This window comes from Bactrocera dorsalis, chromosome 1, assembly GCF_023373825.1.
Source record: "Bactrocera dorsalis isolate Fly_Bdor chromosome 1, ASM2337382v1, whole genome shotgun sequence".
Taxonomy (NCBI): Eukaryota; Metazoa; Arthropoda; class Insecta; order Diptera; family Tephritidae; genus Bactrocera; species Bactrocera dorsalis.
In genome coordinates, this window is record NC_064303.1 from 28,549,541 (window position 1) to 28,565,505 (window position 15,965).

Consider the following 15,965-nt stretch of genomic DNA (forward strand, 5'->3'; position numbering starts at 1 on the left):
GGACAGTGAGCATCTTTACGGATGGGTCAAAGTTTGGGGGAAGGATGGTGGGGGGGTTTACTGTTAGTAGCTCTCTGTCAAGTCCAGCTTCAGACTTCGTGCCTATTGTAGTGTCCTCCAAGCCGAGGTTGCAGCTATTAAGGTAGCAGCAGATATACTGCTGCGGGAGCAGCCTCCTCAGAGAAGTGACCATTTACTCAGATAGCAGATCGGCGATGCTAGCCTTGAACTCATTAACAGTGCGTTCAGGGTTGGTTGAAGAGTGCAATAACCTCGCTATCATTATCATCGAGTGTCTTTGTAAAAGAAACTAGTGTGGGTGCCAGGCTATAGCGGATTTACAGGAATTTTCAAAGCTGATAAGCTGGTAAGCAAAGGCACCCTAGAACCGCTATCGAACGGATTTTGGAACGAGCAACTATCAGATCTGTACCTGTTGATATATTTATGGATATTATCTCTCATCATGTATAGTCTCCTTTGATGCACGCTTGGAAAACTTAAAGCTTTTGTAAATTCACACTCAGTTCTATTGACAGAAATCAAAACTACAAAAATACTTTTTCAATGAAATAAATTAAAATTTAAGAAAATTGCCTTACCAAAAATAACAAATGTAAATTGATTTAAATGTGCGTTAATGAAAATATTTAAATGAAAATGAAAAGTAAAACTTAAAATTATTTATATCCTTATTTAACTTGGTACTGCTTTTTATTTATTTTTACTGCATTTCTAATTATTTAGAACAATGCAGAATTGTAAAAATAGCGAGTGGATGTGATAAATGCAAAGTATCATTCGTTTGCATTCGTTTAATTTGGCGCTCAGAAAAGCATATTGCAAAGCAGAGGATTGTGAAGCTTTTGCGCTTTCAAATAGTTATTTCTATTAATTCAAATTAAGCTTTCATGATATTTTTGCTATGAAAGCTTATTAAGTTTAAATGAATTTAAAAATTATTATATATTCTACTTGCGATTATATTTAAGTGGGCCTTTCCTATAAAGCTATTAGAGTTTCTGAAGTTTAAACATTTTTCTCAAAGCTAATTAAACTTACGTGTGTTGTGAAGTTTTCATATTTTTGATTTCCAATATTAATTTGAATAATTACATTTTTGACTGAAGCATTCTCCTGAATCTTAAAATTTATTATGAAAGCTCTGTAAGCTCAATTTGTATGTGAAGCTTTCATATTTTTTACCTTAAAATATTCAAGTGACTAATGAAGCTGTCTTTTGAATGTTTAATCATATTTTGAAAGCTTTTAAGCTTATGTGAGTTGTGAAGCTTTCATAGTTTTTACTTTCGAATATTTATTTGAATTTTTCCATTTTAGAAAGAAGCTTCCTCTTTAAACTTTACAAATGTTATGAAAACTCGGCGATTAAATATACTGTGAAGCTTTCTTTTTTTTCACTTTCAAATTTTTAAGTGATTACTCCATTTCCGAATGAAGCTTTCTTTTGAAACTTTACATATCTTATGAAAGCTGTATGAGCTTAAATGTATTGTGAAGCTTTTATATATTTCACTCTTGAATATATGAATATATTCTAATAGACACCACCAAATGAATTTTTTTGATTTCTTGAAGCCAATTTGCAAAAGCTATTTGAGCTTAAGCAGATTTTGAAGTTTTCCCATTTACTTTCAAAAATTATTAGAAACTTGCACTTTTTGTTGTGCTCTAAACGTTCTTTAAGCTTCATAGTGTAATTAAAAATACAAGATATTTGGGATAAATTCTAATGTTTCGAAAGTTTTTTAGTTTATTGAAGCTTTTAAGATTTGGATAAATAGAAAAGTTGTGCTGAAGCTGCTGAAAGGGCTTTTATGTTTTTTGTAATAGAAAGAAGGTTTGTCGAAGTTCCTGCAGGTTGCGCAAGTGTTAAAGCTTTACATATTCTCTAATATTACGTTTCTTAGATATCCTAAGTCGAAAGCTTTGCTTAACCTTTCTGCTTCATTCGAAACTGAAACTAGCTGAATTTTTCTTCTTCTGTTTACAGTGATCGCTAAGGTTTTCTGAACTTTTCTGAACTAAAGCACCAAAGCTTCTTTGTTTTTAATTTCTGCTTTGAAATATGCATACCTAAGCGTTAAAAGCTTCCTAGAGCTTTTTCGCAATATTTGCGCTTTTGAAACTTTCAACTAATATTGAAAATCATTCACGAAATTTTTAAATAACAAAACTCAATCAACTTGGAAAAACAACAGAAATGAACTTAGAACTCAAACAGACAGTTAATAACAGTTTTTTACAGAACGCAAACAACTTTTTCAAAAGCTACTTGCATAACGAAAACCAAAAATGCATTTTAGGTGCAAATTTTTTTTACACTCTGTGTATATTACAACAAGGAGTGCACAATGGTATGCAAGTTAATGGTATATACAACAAAAACAGAAAAGCATCAAAGAATGCGCTTAAAAGTACAAATATTTTGCAATAAATGAAATTTTAGTATAAATAATTATTTATTAACAGCGTAACTAATCAAATGCAGAAATTATAAGTAAACACAATAGGAAAGCGGAAAGCTTTGAAATCAAAATCGCAATAATGGTATTAGTACTTCCAATTAGGATGCAGTTGGAAATGCTTAAAAGTTTCTTACAAATAAGTTGCTAAATTTATGATATAAATATTATATAAATACAGTTAAAAAAGCGTTCGCAGATGTACAAAACGTAAGCTTACCTTTTGTGGCAAAAACATGGTTTTTTGCTTAAATTTTTCCTAAATCAAACTCCGAATAAAAAAGCTTTTGATTATGTTATTTATAATAATATTCAATATACACAAACATTTGAATACTCAAGTTTCTTTAGCTTGATTTCTATGCATAAATTGTAAGAATGCTGTGTAGTACTCAAATAAATCCCCCTAAAAGTGTGTTATTATATTATTGGAAAGCTTTACGTAAGCTTTCGTTGGTGTAAAAAAAATCTTTTTCACGCAAGCCTTTCAGTTTTTATTTAAATCTTTTATTTTATCCTAACCTTTGTAGTCATAATTGAATTGTTTCGTATTCTTTACTTACTAGCAGTACTACTTTCTTAGCGAGCTTTTTTGCAGCTTTTTCTTATTTTGTATTGCTGTGGTTATTTTTTTAATTTCACATTTTTCTTTCTTCACTGCTCCTAACTATTTATATTTTTACTCCTACGGTTCCCCAGCAACTCACCTGTTGTACATTAGCACATCCGGTTTCCACAGCTTATTTGGCGTTATCCGCAAATCTTTCACGCCTCCATATTCGGATTCATTCCATCGTAAATTATAGTCATTCCACTCCTATTTGTTGTTGCGATTTTTATGATAATTGCATTCGCGTTGGTTGGTTGAGCGTGGAGAAGTTAATTGTTGAGTAGAGTAGACGAAGAAAACATCGGTTAATAAAAAAGTTATGATTGTTTTTATTTTAGCTTATAATTTTTATTATCATAAACTAAATTCGCGATAAAATTGTTTACGATACTAAATACTTAAAGCTATAAGATTTCTTGCAACAACGCTCTTTATTATCACAAAATATTGCGCAATAAAAATAAGTTTCTTGAAAGCTCTGCGAAAGCTCTCATCTATTAATGATATAAAACAGAGTATTTCTACAATTTAATAATTGGAATTTTGCTGTGATTTTTGCTAGGTAGGTAGAGAAGATTCATATAAATCGATTCCCAAAAAAGTATATATATTTCCGACGTTTTTTCTTCAAAAAGTGACATATCTTTACAAAAACCTCTGCTGAAAGTTCAAGTTCGAGTGATATCGTGGAAATTTTCATTTTCCTTGGATATGTGTTTGTCTTCTCCTATATACTCTTGGAAGATATTTTGTTAAAATTGGCGAATATCTAAGTCTGGGTACTTCTTCACTGATAAATTATTGTTTAGTTACATTCAGTTAGATCCTAACCGAAGCGAAGAGTGTTGGTACGAAAGAGGAAAACTTCTCACCCTAACGAAAACCCTGTATATGATTATTCATGAGTTTCTCTAGTATGAAAATAAAAGTAATTTTATAAGTAGGCAAAGTGCTCATTCCAAATCAAACGAATTCTTCTGAAATGATTAAGCATCCTTACAGAAATCGTTGCTAAAAGTTCAAGATCTAGATATATTCGGAAATAATTTTATTTTCTTTGGATAAAGTTCACTCGAACAAGGGAGCCCTATCTTTTTACAAAAATCTCTGCTAAAAGTTCAAATTCTAAATACATATGTCAGGTGTTTATCCACTATTAGATGCTGCGAAATAGATTCAAAGCATCCAAGTAACAAAAGTTGATAATGGTATGGTAAAAAAAAGGTCAGAGATGTTTATTGCAGAAATTTCAATAGAATCTACAATGAGTTTCTATGTAAGTCGGCATAGTTTAAGATGTAGATCCGGTAGATCCTAATGGAAAGAGGGTTGGTAAGACGTCTGATGATTTTCAAGAAAAGAGAATAGTGTTTATTAAGGCTTAGTTCCTAATTTTGTGGTGATGAAAGGTCCGCTATTAAATTGGTCTATCCTAAGGCACCTTAATTTCCACAAAGGCCTTGGATTACTGCTAAATGTCACTACAAGTGGTTATGATATCTTTTCTCAATGAAATCCTTTCCCAGAATAAAGTAACTAAGATGATCAAGATACTTTGGTTGTGTTTTGCAATTTATTGACACAGAGAATAATGTTAATCGTGTAAAGTATTTGTGGCTACACTTCAGCTTCTTGTGTTTCAGCGTCTGCTCAGCCTTATATGAACCTTGCTGCTATTATTCAAGTGTCGCGGAAATACAGCAAGAAATCTTATAGCATATTTACAAAATTAGATAAACTTATTATATTTCTATTTATACGATATTGAGAAATATTTTGAAATATAAGTAATTTCTCGCAAACTAAGTATTTATAATATATGTATATAAGTAATACTAGGCATATACTCGTTTGTATACTAAATAAATATGATATTAACTTCAATTAGATAAGAAATGAATTTGCGACATTTTGGTTTATGAAAATTTATGAAAAAAGCGACTGAAATTTATACAAAGAGTTATTTCTTTATGGTTTATAAGCAGCATGGAACTAAGGCAAATGCAAAGAAATTTTTACAAAAGCATGTGAAATGCATCAGATATGCGTATGTTTTTATATATACGTAACGTAATAAAATCAGTACTATAAAAAAGTAATTTATACATTGGAGGAAACTTTACTGGGTTAAGAGCGCAAAAATATATTTAAAGAGCAGCAGAAAAGTTTTTTTCTAAATCATTAAATAGTCGTTGAATAAAAATAGTTGTGGTATAAAAGTGAAATTTTATACATATGTAAATATAATATATAAAAATGTAAAGAATAATTTATGTGCATGTTAAAGAATTTTGAAAAAGTAGTATGTTATTTACATTGCAATATATGTATAATGCTTCATGCGAAACTTTATTTTAAGTTCAAGCCGTCAAAAAAGAACAAGAAAAGTAAATAAAAAAATAAATTAAATGATAATTATTGGATATTAATTTTTACATTTTTAGTCATAAATATTTAAATATAGGAAACAGTGTATTTTTTATTTTTTATATATACTACTCTCAGTATAAAATTATGATAGTAAAAAGGCGGATACATATTTTTAAGCCATATATGATTTTATAATTATTTCATAAAACTATTTAAAATGAATTAAACATTTCATCGAAATAGCATTATATTCGTTGAATATATTTCGAATTTCTTCCAAAAATGGATGTGTCAAACTCAGAGATCTCTGTCAAAGCATTGAGGTTATAGTTAAGGTGAATTTCAAATCAATTTCAATCACCTCGAAATTTTCATTATATAAAGGTGCCTTTTTCTCATAAGCATCAATAAGAAGATTTAGCTAGCGGTAAAGAGTATTTCTTGATCAAAATGAAATAATAGTGTTTTCCGACAAAGCCTCGATCTCTCCCTCTCTCTCGCTCTCTCTCTCTCTCTTTTCTACACTTATAATTTGCTAAATCAGTATTGCCGCTAAACTGAAAAATGTTGTCTTAACGAAGGATCAAAGGGTAATTAAGTAGAGGTAACGATTATTACAACCATTTTTAAATCGTTGACCGTTTTAAATAGAATAATATAAAAAAGCTCATAAAGATTCATTATTTATAAAAAAGTGAAGAAAACATTGATAGTAAAACTGCTTTGATGAGTTAAGGGCTTAGTAGTCATTATCATTTGGAAAAGACAAAATTGGATATGACAAACTTATGAGAGCGATAGGCCACCCTATCGGTTGGAATGGTCTAAACTATGTCCAAAAAGTTCATTTTAATTTCTAACTGAGCAGTAACCAGTTAATAAGTAAAGAAAGCTATATATTTGCTTTAGTTAAAGGTTTAAAAATTTGAAAAAGTTTAAGGATATGTGCTATAGTAAAACATATTCTCAATAATATAGAAGGGAAGGCAGAAAACAAGTTTAAAAGATGAAGAGAGACAGTCATATTGTGTATAGAAAAGGTGATACAAAGTAATAGAGAGAGAGGAGGGCACACTTTATCACAAAAATGTTGTTGTTTGTTTTAAGGTTAATAAAAATCAGACTAAATAACACACGATATTTGCGAGTGGAAAACTAAATGTAAGTATGCTTCATTCGAGGTTTGAGTATGTATACATGCTAATTATGCTTCTCTAGCAGTAAATACAGTAGAGTTCAACCAGCATTGAGTGACTGAAAATTTTAATTAAAAGTTTGCAAAATATATCTTTTACTAAATGATAAAATATAACTGAAACTTCTTTCAGAAAAATATAATAAAATTTTTTTAATTAAAATTGGGGCTTAATTACAAAGGCATAAGAAGATATATGTAGTATTTATTAGTCAAGCAAAATTTCAATTTATTTCAGTAGAGAAGTGGTGATATTGATTTCATTTTCAACGAGCGCGGTTGTAGTTCGATTTTTCCTCGCATTTTCACATTTTGTGGTGCAAAAATTACTTTGCATTGTTATAAATGTTAATGTTTGTTGTGAGAAATTCAATTTATAAATTAATATTATTGTTTGTTTGCATCAATGTCGACTGAATTCACAACAGAGAAACTGAGTGCAAATGGTGTTTTTGGGGGTCTGTAACTTTTTAAAGGTATAGCTGTCTAGATACGTCTCTGCTAATATGTTGAGTATAAAAACAATTTGAAAGGGTGTATGCTATTTTACAAAGACCTTTGTCGGGAAAATGTTTACCTAGTGTAGAGCCATCTTGAGTAGACTATACACGTTCTCAGCCACGTAGGAAAATATACTCGCTAGTTTGATTCGTTTAGTGAAGGCATTACTGCTACATACTTCTTTTAAACTGAGCAGCAATATATACCACAAATGAATCTTCCAATTTATTAGGATAATAGAGGTAGAACCAATGGGGTCTGTTTCTAAAAAGTCGAATTTTAAAATTAAAGATTAGGAAATATTTTACAATAAGTAATATAGCAGCATTGGGTTGATATTCTTCATCAAACCTCAAAAAATGGTGTTTAAATTTGATATTTGCTTTTTCATATCCCAAAAATTCGGAGTTTTTGAAACACATATTTTTATGTATTCTCATATTACGATTTATATAATTTTGATAGTACTAATAAAACATGGCTTATTTAAGCCTGATTAGGGATTCAGTGCTTCAAAACTCAAAATTATGCAATTTTGGAAATATATTTCTAGGCATAAAATGCTTTATTTAGCGAAATTTTAGGATTTTCCATATTAACATATGGATTTTATATTATCAACTTTGAAATCTATTCACTTTTTCTTCAATTAGAAAAAAAAATTCAATTTTTGTAACTGTTTTGGGACTGAAATTTTCGAATCTCGAATTTTTGGGATTCTCAAATTATGCATCATCTTGTAACATATATTCTTAACTTGCACTCCATTTCCCTAATTTAATTCAAAAAATGCATTTCGGTACTAAATATTGCAAACAAATTAAACGATAATCGCCAAGACCAGGTTGAAGATAGTCCCGTTATTTTTCCGAATTTTCGGGATTCTCAAAATATGCATTTCGCTATTAAATATTCTCAACTTGAATTCTGTTTCCTTAAAACATATACTCTTAATTTAACTTGTAACATATACTCCTAACTTGCATTCCATTTTCCTTATTTAATTCAGTTTCGGGACTGGTCCCGAATTTTCGGGATTCTCAAAATATGCATTTCGGTACTAAATATTCCCAATTTGAAATCCATACCTACAATATTGCAAACAAATAAAACGATAATCGCCAAGTCCAGGTTGAAGATAGTCCAGTTATTTTCCCGAATTTTAGGGAATAATAAATAAATATGCATTTCGCTATCAAATATTCTCAACTTGAATTCCATTTTCCTCATTTAATTCAGTTTCGGGACTGGTGCCGAATTTTCGGGATTTTTAAATAATGTACTTCGGTTTTAAATATGCTCAACTTGAAATCCATATATCGCACAAAGTAAACGATAATCCCCAAGACAAGGTTGAAGATGGTCCTGTTATTTTCTGATACTAACCCTTTACTTAAAAACAGCCGAATCTATGTTCTCCTTCATTCAATACTCCCACCCCATTCGAATTTTAAATTTTTTTGCCTCTATCATTTTACACTTTGTAGCATAGTTTTCGGAGTTCACCACTTTATACTTCTGTGGTTGCTGCACATTTTACGTTCTTGAATTTCTACGTGCCTACGTCTGTGCGCTTGTGATTTGCGGTCATGTTTCTTGGTTTGTAAACAAGTTGTTTGTATAGAGAGTGACAAAATGAAGAAATACAAACAAAAAGTCGGAAAAGAGATTCTATACAATGCTACAAAGCGTTGGCAACGGAAAGGATGTAGCAAGTTGTAAAAAGAAAACAAAAAATCACAGAAAATTTAATACTTGAGGCGTCAAAGCGGCAAACTGCCAGATAGCAGGCAAAAATGATTTGCGCCACTTGCTGTTTTTGTTGTAAAAAATATGAAAAAAGTAACGGAAATGTTTTGCGTTTAGGAAATATATATGTCTCTATTATGGTTCTTAACAGCGAAAAAAAAGCCATAATAATAACTGATGCTATGCAGAGCATACTTTAAGGCGCTATTACAAAGTTATGCCTTCATTGAGGCAGGAAACGTATAAAGGGAGTACGTAGGCAGTCGAAAGAAAGTTTCATCTTGTCGTAAAATATTTTTGTGGTTCATTTGCGAAAGTCGCAGCGCCAAAAACTTGGCAATAAACAGTTAATGATTGAAACGAAAATGGTCGCACTGTGGCTCGGGCGGCAAGTAAATGAAGATGTTGGCGACTTTTTTGCATAATATTGTTGCTTTGCTGCTGAAATATTTTATTCAAGTATTTTTGGCTTGAAACTTTTAATGATTTTTGAGAAAAAAATTATTTAGCTTCTAAAGGTATACTTTTAAAACTTTATATGCTTTATATTTCTGGAACAAAACTTGTACAGGACAATATAGTATTGCTGAAATCGGAACTAGTTTCGCCTGAAAATTGCGGTTTAAAAACTATTGTATTTTATCCATGTCACATTTACCAAAAACGACAACCAATAGCGCCATATAGACGAAAAAAAAATCACAAACAAAATTTATATCGTAAAGTGGTTTAATAAAATGAAAGAAACTACTGCGAAGCATACTTAAACAAGCCGCGTAAAATTTAACGGGCAATTACGCCTGCTGCCTGCGAGGCCAATAACACTTTTCGTGCGGCCGTTTGTGTTCGAAAGTAAAGGAATATTAATTTTAATGAGTGTGAAATATGTTGAAACAAAGTGAAAGAAGTCACATTAAAACCGTTACTTTCTTCGTTTATATTTTGACTTATTGCTTAAGCTCTTGCCGACGATAATATGCACGTGGCTAATTTGGAGGAGAAACTGGGTTAACATAACAAGTGATGTTTCATTGTAGCCTACTTATAGGCGGCTGACAATGTTGTGTTATGTTAATTAAGATTTACGCTGTGAAGAGCGCTGTATAATTGAAAACACGAATTGAGAATCGTAAATTGTAAGAATATAAGAGAAATGTAATGAAACAGGGTTGCCAGATCTGTTTATTTAAAAAAAAACTTTATGTAATTTTTTTATAATATAATAATTGAAACACCACCTGATTAAGTTTTTGTTGGAAATTAATAGTAAGTTTAATACGAATCTTCTTTTTCTTTACTGGCGTAGACACCGCTTACGCGATTATAGCCGAGCTAACAACAGCGCGCCAGTCGTTTCTTCTTTTCGCTACGTGGTGCCAATTGGATATTCCAAGCGAAGCCAGGTCCTTCTCCACTTGGTCCTTCTAACGGAGTGGAAGTCTTCCTCTTCCTCTGCTTCCCGCGACATGACCTAGCCAGCGTAGCCGCTGTCTTTTAATTCGCTGAACTATGTCATCGTATATCTCGAACAGCTCATCGTTCCATCGAATGCGATATTTGCCGTGGCCAAATCTTTCCCAGAACCTTTCTCTCGAAAACTCGTAACGTCAACTCACCAGTTGTTGTCATCGTCCAAGCCTCTGCACCATATAGCAGAACGGAAATAATGAGTGACTTATAGAGTTTTGTTTTTGTTTATCGAGAGAGAACTTTACTTCTCAATTGCCTACTCAGCTCGAAGTAGCATCTGTTGTCAAGAGTTATCCTGCGTTGGATTTCCAGGCTGACATTGTTGTTGGTGTTGATGCTGGTTCCAAGATAGATGAAATTGTCTACAACTTCGAAGTTATGACTGTCAACAGGGACATGGAAGTCCAATCGCGGGTGCGAAGACTGATTGTTTGATTTCGTCTTGCCCTCGTTCACCGCCAGAGCCGTTTGCTTTGCCTTGTCCAGTCTGGAGAAAGCAGAACTAACGGCGCAGGTGTTGAGACCGATGATATCGATATTATTGGCATACGCCAGTAACTGTACACTCTTATGAAAAATTGTACTTGCTTGATTAAGTTCTGCAGCTCGAATTATTTTCTCCAGCAGCAGATTGAAGAAAACGCATGATAGGGAGTCGCCTTGTCTGAAACCTCGTTTGGTATCGAACGGCTCGGAGAGGTCCTTCCCGATTCTGATGGAGCTTTTGGTATTCCTCAACGTCAGCTTACATAGCCGTATTAGTTTTGCGGGGATACCAAATTCAGACATCGCGGCATAAAGGCAGCTCTTTTCCGTGCTGTCGAAGTACCTTTGAAATCGTCGAAGAGGTGGTGTGTGTCGATTCTCCTTTCACGGCACCTTTCTTTCAAAATTAAAGCCTACCTTTCAGCGCCCAACTGTTGTTGAATATGAAACGAGTTAGCAATGCCGAATAAATGGTTGCTGTCTTCACTAAATCGAATTGCCAAAGTATCTTTCCTTAAAGCAATTTGTGTTTCATCTCATTTTTGATTCTTTTTGGTATTTGCAAATAAAATATTTATTACAGTGCTCAATATTATATTCATACATAAATCATCTCTTATGTTAAAACTGTTGAGAAAAAAACATCAACTTATAAAAAAGACATTAATATGCAAAAAGGAAATCTTTAAAATATGCAAAACTGATTTCCACGTGCTCACACTGAAGCCCATGGGCATTAACGGTATGGCGACTGTAAGTCAGTGTACGTGTGTATGTGTTATCGGATTATGTTACTCAATGCATCCGCCGGGCGGCTTATGAGGCACAAAAACGGCGATCAACGTGTGTGTATTTGTGTAGATATATTACATAACGGAGCGTATATACGTATTTATATAAACGAACAGGCTTTTTCAATATTTATTTTATTATCCTACATGATTTTGAAAGGCTTTGGTCAGCTAAGGTTGCCGGAATTCGCGTTCACCTTTTTGCCCAACGCAGAAGTAACATATGAATTTTTGTCAGTAAGTCTTCGGGAAATTGCTGTCTTTGAGTAGAAATGAAATCAAGTTGGATATGTGCATGGAATGCTGCTGATTGCGGCTTTTCTCATAAGTATATTCTTTTCATAATAAAAAAGTTTGAAAAGTATTTATGAAATTTGCATTTAAATAAATTTTTTATTTGCAAAAATCTAGATTTTGTATGTAAATGTAATTTGATACATTTTAAGGATTTCAAGTTCATAGAGTTGGTAAAATGACTGCTTTGAATTTTTTGATTCAATTTGTGGAATGATGAGGCCAATGACCTAAAGCAATTTATATTATAAAATTTCCACATATTGGAAATGCCATTTTTATGCGCTTCTTTATAATATAATCATATTTTGAAAATTGTTTTGAATATCAGTCGAATCAGTCTAAAATATTATATTGGTTATCTAAAATGTCTCTATAAAACAACTCACTTGCTTAGTGCTCATTATTTAAATTTATTGGAGGAGTTCAGAGTTGAGTTTTTTGAGATCGCAGCTCTACATAAAAAAATTATTAGTCGGAAATGAAAGCCAAAAAAGTGGCTTGTACGGGTTTTTATTAAAACACGATCACATAAATGGGTATACAAATTTTTTATCTTGATTACATACGGTCAGTTTCTATAGCAGCAATACGCCGATCTGAAGAGTATGTTTGGAGAGTATAGCGCAGGGTTAGGCAACAATCTTAGTAAATTTCGTGAGGTTTGTCAATTAAGTAATGAGACTGATTTTATTGCCGCGCTTGTGGTAAACCTGTGATCTTGAAATTTCCATTCCGGCATCTCTCCCCTCTCCATTGGTATATGTGCCATCGCTCTAGCTTGTTTAGTTCGCCTGCTGCGTCAAGTTGAGTAGACGTGTATTTGTAGTGCTCGTTACGAAAATGGAAAGAACCTTTCTGAGGAGCAAAAACAGCATCGAATGACCGTCGCAGAAGACTGTTTGGAACAAGTGGAAAACGATCCCACGCCGCTTGATCGAGTTATTACAGGCGATGAGAGCTGGTTTTTCCAATACGACCCGGAAACCAAACCCAAGGCTCATAATGGTTGTCGACGAGGGTACTCGCGGACATCCCAGTCGAAGCGTTCCAGAAATATTACTAAGCATGGAAACGCGCTGGAATCGCTATATAGCTGCCCAAGGGGACTACTTTGAAGGGGATGGCAGAGTTATTGCATATTTGGAATTGAAGTAAGTCATAGGTTAAAGTGCTGCATGTGATAATCTCGAACCAGAGATGATGAGAATACATCGGAAGAGTGGACTAATAAAGAGAGCGAAACAAAGTAGTCAGACTTACTTGGCAAATGAATAGGGTAAAAGTACTTGAGCTCTTAACCAAACTCATGTGCGAAACTTTTATTAAAACTTTAAAATTTTTAGGATTTAATATTCAAGAAATTGTTTTTTGAATTGAATTGAAACCTACTAAAACTTCATTGAAAGAGGAAATCCGAGACAGCAGTATTTCAATACAAGGTGTTACTAATAACCGAATAGCCTCTGATAGCTTAATACAGTTGAAAGTCAATAAAACTGAGGATAGTTATATTTAATGCCAAAACTTCCAACAATAGTAGAGACAGAGGTGTTTTGTGTATTTTATGGATAATTTAGAAGATGATATTAGACTTTGATATCACTATTTTAAGATTGGTTAAACTATCAAGTATTGTATGAGAATATGACGAAAAAGGTCTTCAAATTAAAGTTTTAAATGTTTGTGAACTGCGATTGTCGAATATAGTAAATAATAAATTTTAAACTATGTGAGTCTGAAGACTAAGAAGAAAAAGCTTAATTATGTAAGATTATAGAACTAAGAATCCAACCGAAAAGACTTACTTGGGTGAAAAATTGATATTCTTGGAAAATAAACCATCTATGTTAAAAGGTACCGAGGAGAAAAAGTGAGAGAAAGTTCCAATCCGACAGTGCAAGAATCATTAGAAAAACACTTGCTATTTTCAATAGAAATAATAAAGGTGACAAATGCATATCTCTTATCGTAATGACTTTGCTTAGTTATTGTACTAATCATGAAGAAAAATATTTCTTTGAAGGGAAACTAAATGAATTTGTGTTCTTAAAAATAGAAGAAAGTCGGTTGCTGTGCTCTTAAAAATATCGGTATGGCGCTCATACGCCATGGCGTTCATATTGAATGCATAATTTATGCAGAATCTAAAAATTTATATTTATACAATAAATTAAATTAATTTATTGACTTATTCATTTATCAAGACTCAACCACAAACTATTTATTTTTAATTTTTATGATTATTAATAATTTTTTTACTTCACTATTAAATTATTATTATTTGCATGTAATAAATCTTAATTAAATTTCCTGCTGCCAACACGTGACAATTACCCTTTTTCTTATCAAAAGTTTACATCAAATTTAAATTTTCAAATAATTACACAAAATCAAGCAGCTGTCACTACCGACAGGTAGTTTGTTAAAAACTCTATAAACAGCAAAACACAGACTCGTACATAAACAATATGATAATAGTGATAATAATAATAATAAACAAACAAATGATGTGTGTGTCAGCTGCCTGTCATATGGAAATGTCAAATGGTCAAGCGTTTGCTGGCATCAATGAAAATGAGTTGAAGGTTAAACGCGGCGCCAGTTGGGTGCTGGCATTGAAAAAGCCCGTGGAAATTGCAAAACCAAAAAATAAATGCATTTATTTCAATATATTTCGTGTTGTAAACCGAAACCACAGCGCAAAAATCTGACAGCGTGAAAAAATTGCAGCGCTGCGGTCGAAAAACGGCCACTATAACATTCTGCTGTGTTGTAATAACAACCATTAAGGCGGAAAAAGTAAAATAAATATTGCCTTAAATACTTAATAAAAGTACAGTGAGTCAAACAAGTGTTGGGCTCTTAGTTGGCGTGCTGAATTGATCAATTTGGTATATTTTTGTGTCGATTTTTATATAGTTCTTTGAGTTGGTTTATTGACACATAAAAGCAATATAGTCCAGTATCTAATTATAGAGCGTTTCAAGTTAGTGCCCAGTGATGAATGGCGAGTTAAATATTTAGTCAATTTAACTGTTATCATTTTCTTAGTTTGGAAAGTGCCAGAATACATTTGATTTTTGAGAAGTTGTTCTATAAATTTCCACAGGTTTGTCCATGATCTTCTAAGAATAGCTAATTTTTGCTTACATGAACAGCTTAAAGTCAACGTTACTGATGTACTCTGGTGATCTATTTATTTAAATCTATATAGATCTATAGTTTTACCTCACCAACTTCATTATAATTCATAAAGTCAATATGTGCGTTGTAAACATATATGAGCATATTCATAGGTATCTTTCCACAGAACCAGCCATGAAGTGTTTCTTCGTAATATAGAGAAAACCAAGAGGATTTTGAGACATCAAAAAGTTCTGAAGAAAAGCTGTGCATAAAATTTCGTCAGTTCGTTCTTTAATATCTAAAAGCTGGTTTACTGAAAACAAACTAATGTTGTTTCATCTGCTTGAAAAAAAGAACTGAATTTTTTCTTGGCAATTTTAGAGGATGCCATCAAAATTTTAGAACTACTTATGATTATGGAAGGCTTGATTAACAGTGCTTATATGGCGATCGGACTCCACTATGACATTGTTCACAATAGCCACCAAGTTTTGGTTTCAAATAGAGGTACTTCTTTCAATAGCCTTCTATTGACAGATCACGCGTGAGTCGTTTCAAGCTGTCATCTTACCTTATGTCTTTGTTCGGAGATCTTAAATTGAAAGCGTACAAAATACAGCTTGAACTCAAGAACATCGCTTCGCTCTCTGGGCTCTTGAAAAGTTCAAAGAAAATCCCATGTTATCGAGCCAAATTTTATTCAGCGATGAGGCTCATTTCTCGCTCAATGTTTGAAAGAGATAATCTACGAAAAATAAATACCAAAGAATGAAAAAAAGGAAAATGAATGAATGATAGTAAACATTTAAAATTTAAAGTTTCTGTGTTTTTTTCTTTTAAAAGATGGGAATCTCGAAATGGATGACCGTTTAGTTGAATAGAGT

At 32.4% G+C, this 15,965-nt stretch overlaps 2 protein-coding genes across 3 annotated transcripts in view; both read right to left on the reverse strand.

Annotated features, from left to right (window-relative positions):
• LOC125778450 (craniofacial development protein 2-like) overlaps nucleotides 1–15,965 on the reverse strand; it is a 372,304-nt gene that overhangs the window by 167,829 nt on the left and 188,510 nt on the right. The gene's annotated exons all lie outside the window — the stretch shown is intronic.
• The window catches only part of LOC105223711 (acetylcholine receptor subunit alpha-type acr-16), a 214,139-nt gene that overhangs the window by 122,608 nt on the left and 75,566 nt on the right, over nucleotides 1–15,965 (reverse strand). Inside the window, exon 2 of one of the 2 annotated variants that reach the window (XM_019989397.3) lies at nucleotides 3,194–3,303. In XM_019989397.3, coding sequence (XP_019844956.2) covers nucleotides 3,194–3,204 — 11 coding nt within the window. In that variant the 5' untranslated portion in view covers nucleotides 3,205–3,303. Of the gene's footprint in view, nucleotides 1–3,193; nucleotides 5,180–15,965 lie in introns of those variants that run through there. The other variant, XM_049456141.1, reaches the window with a different exon arrangement.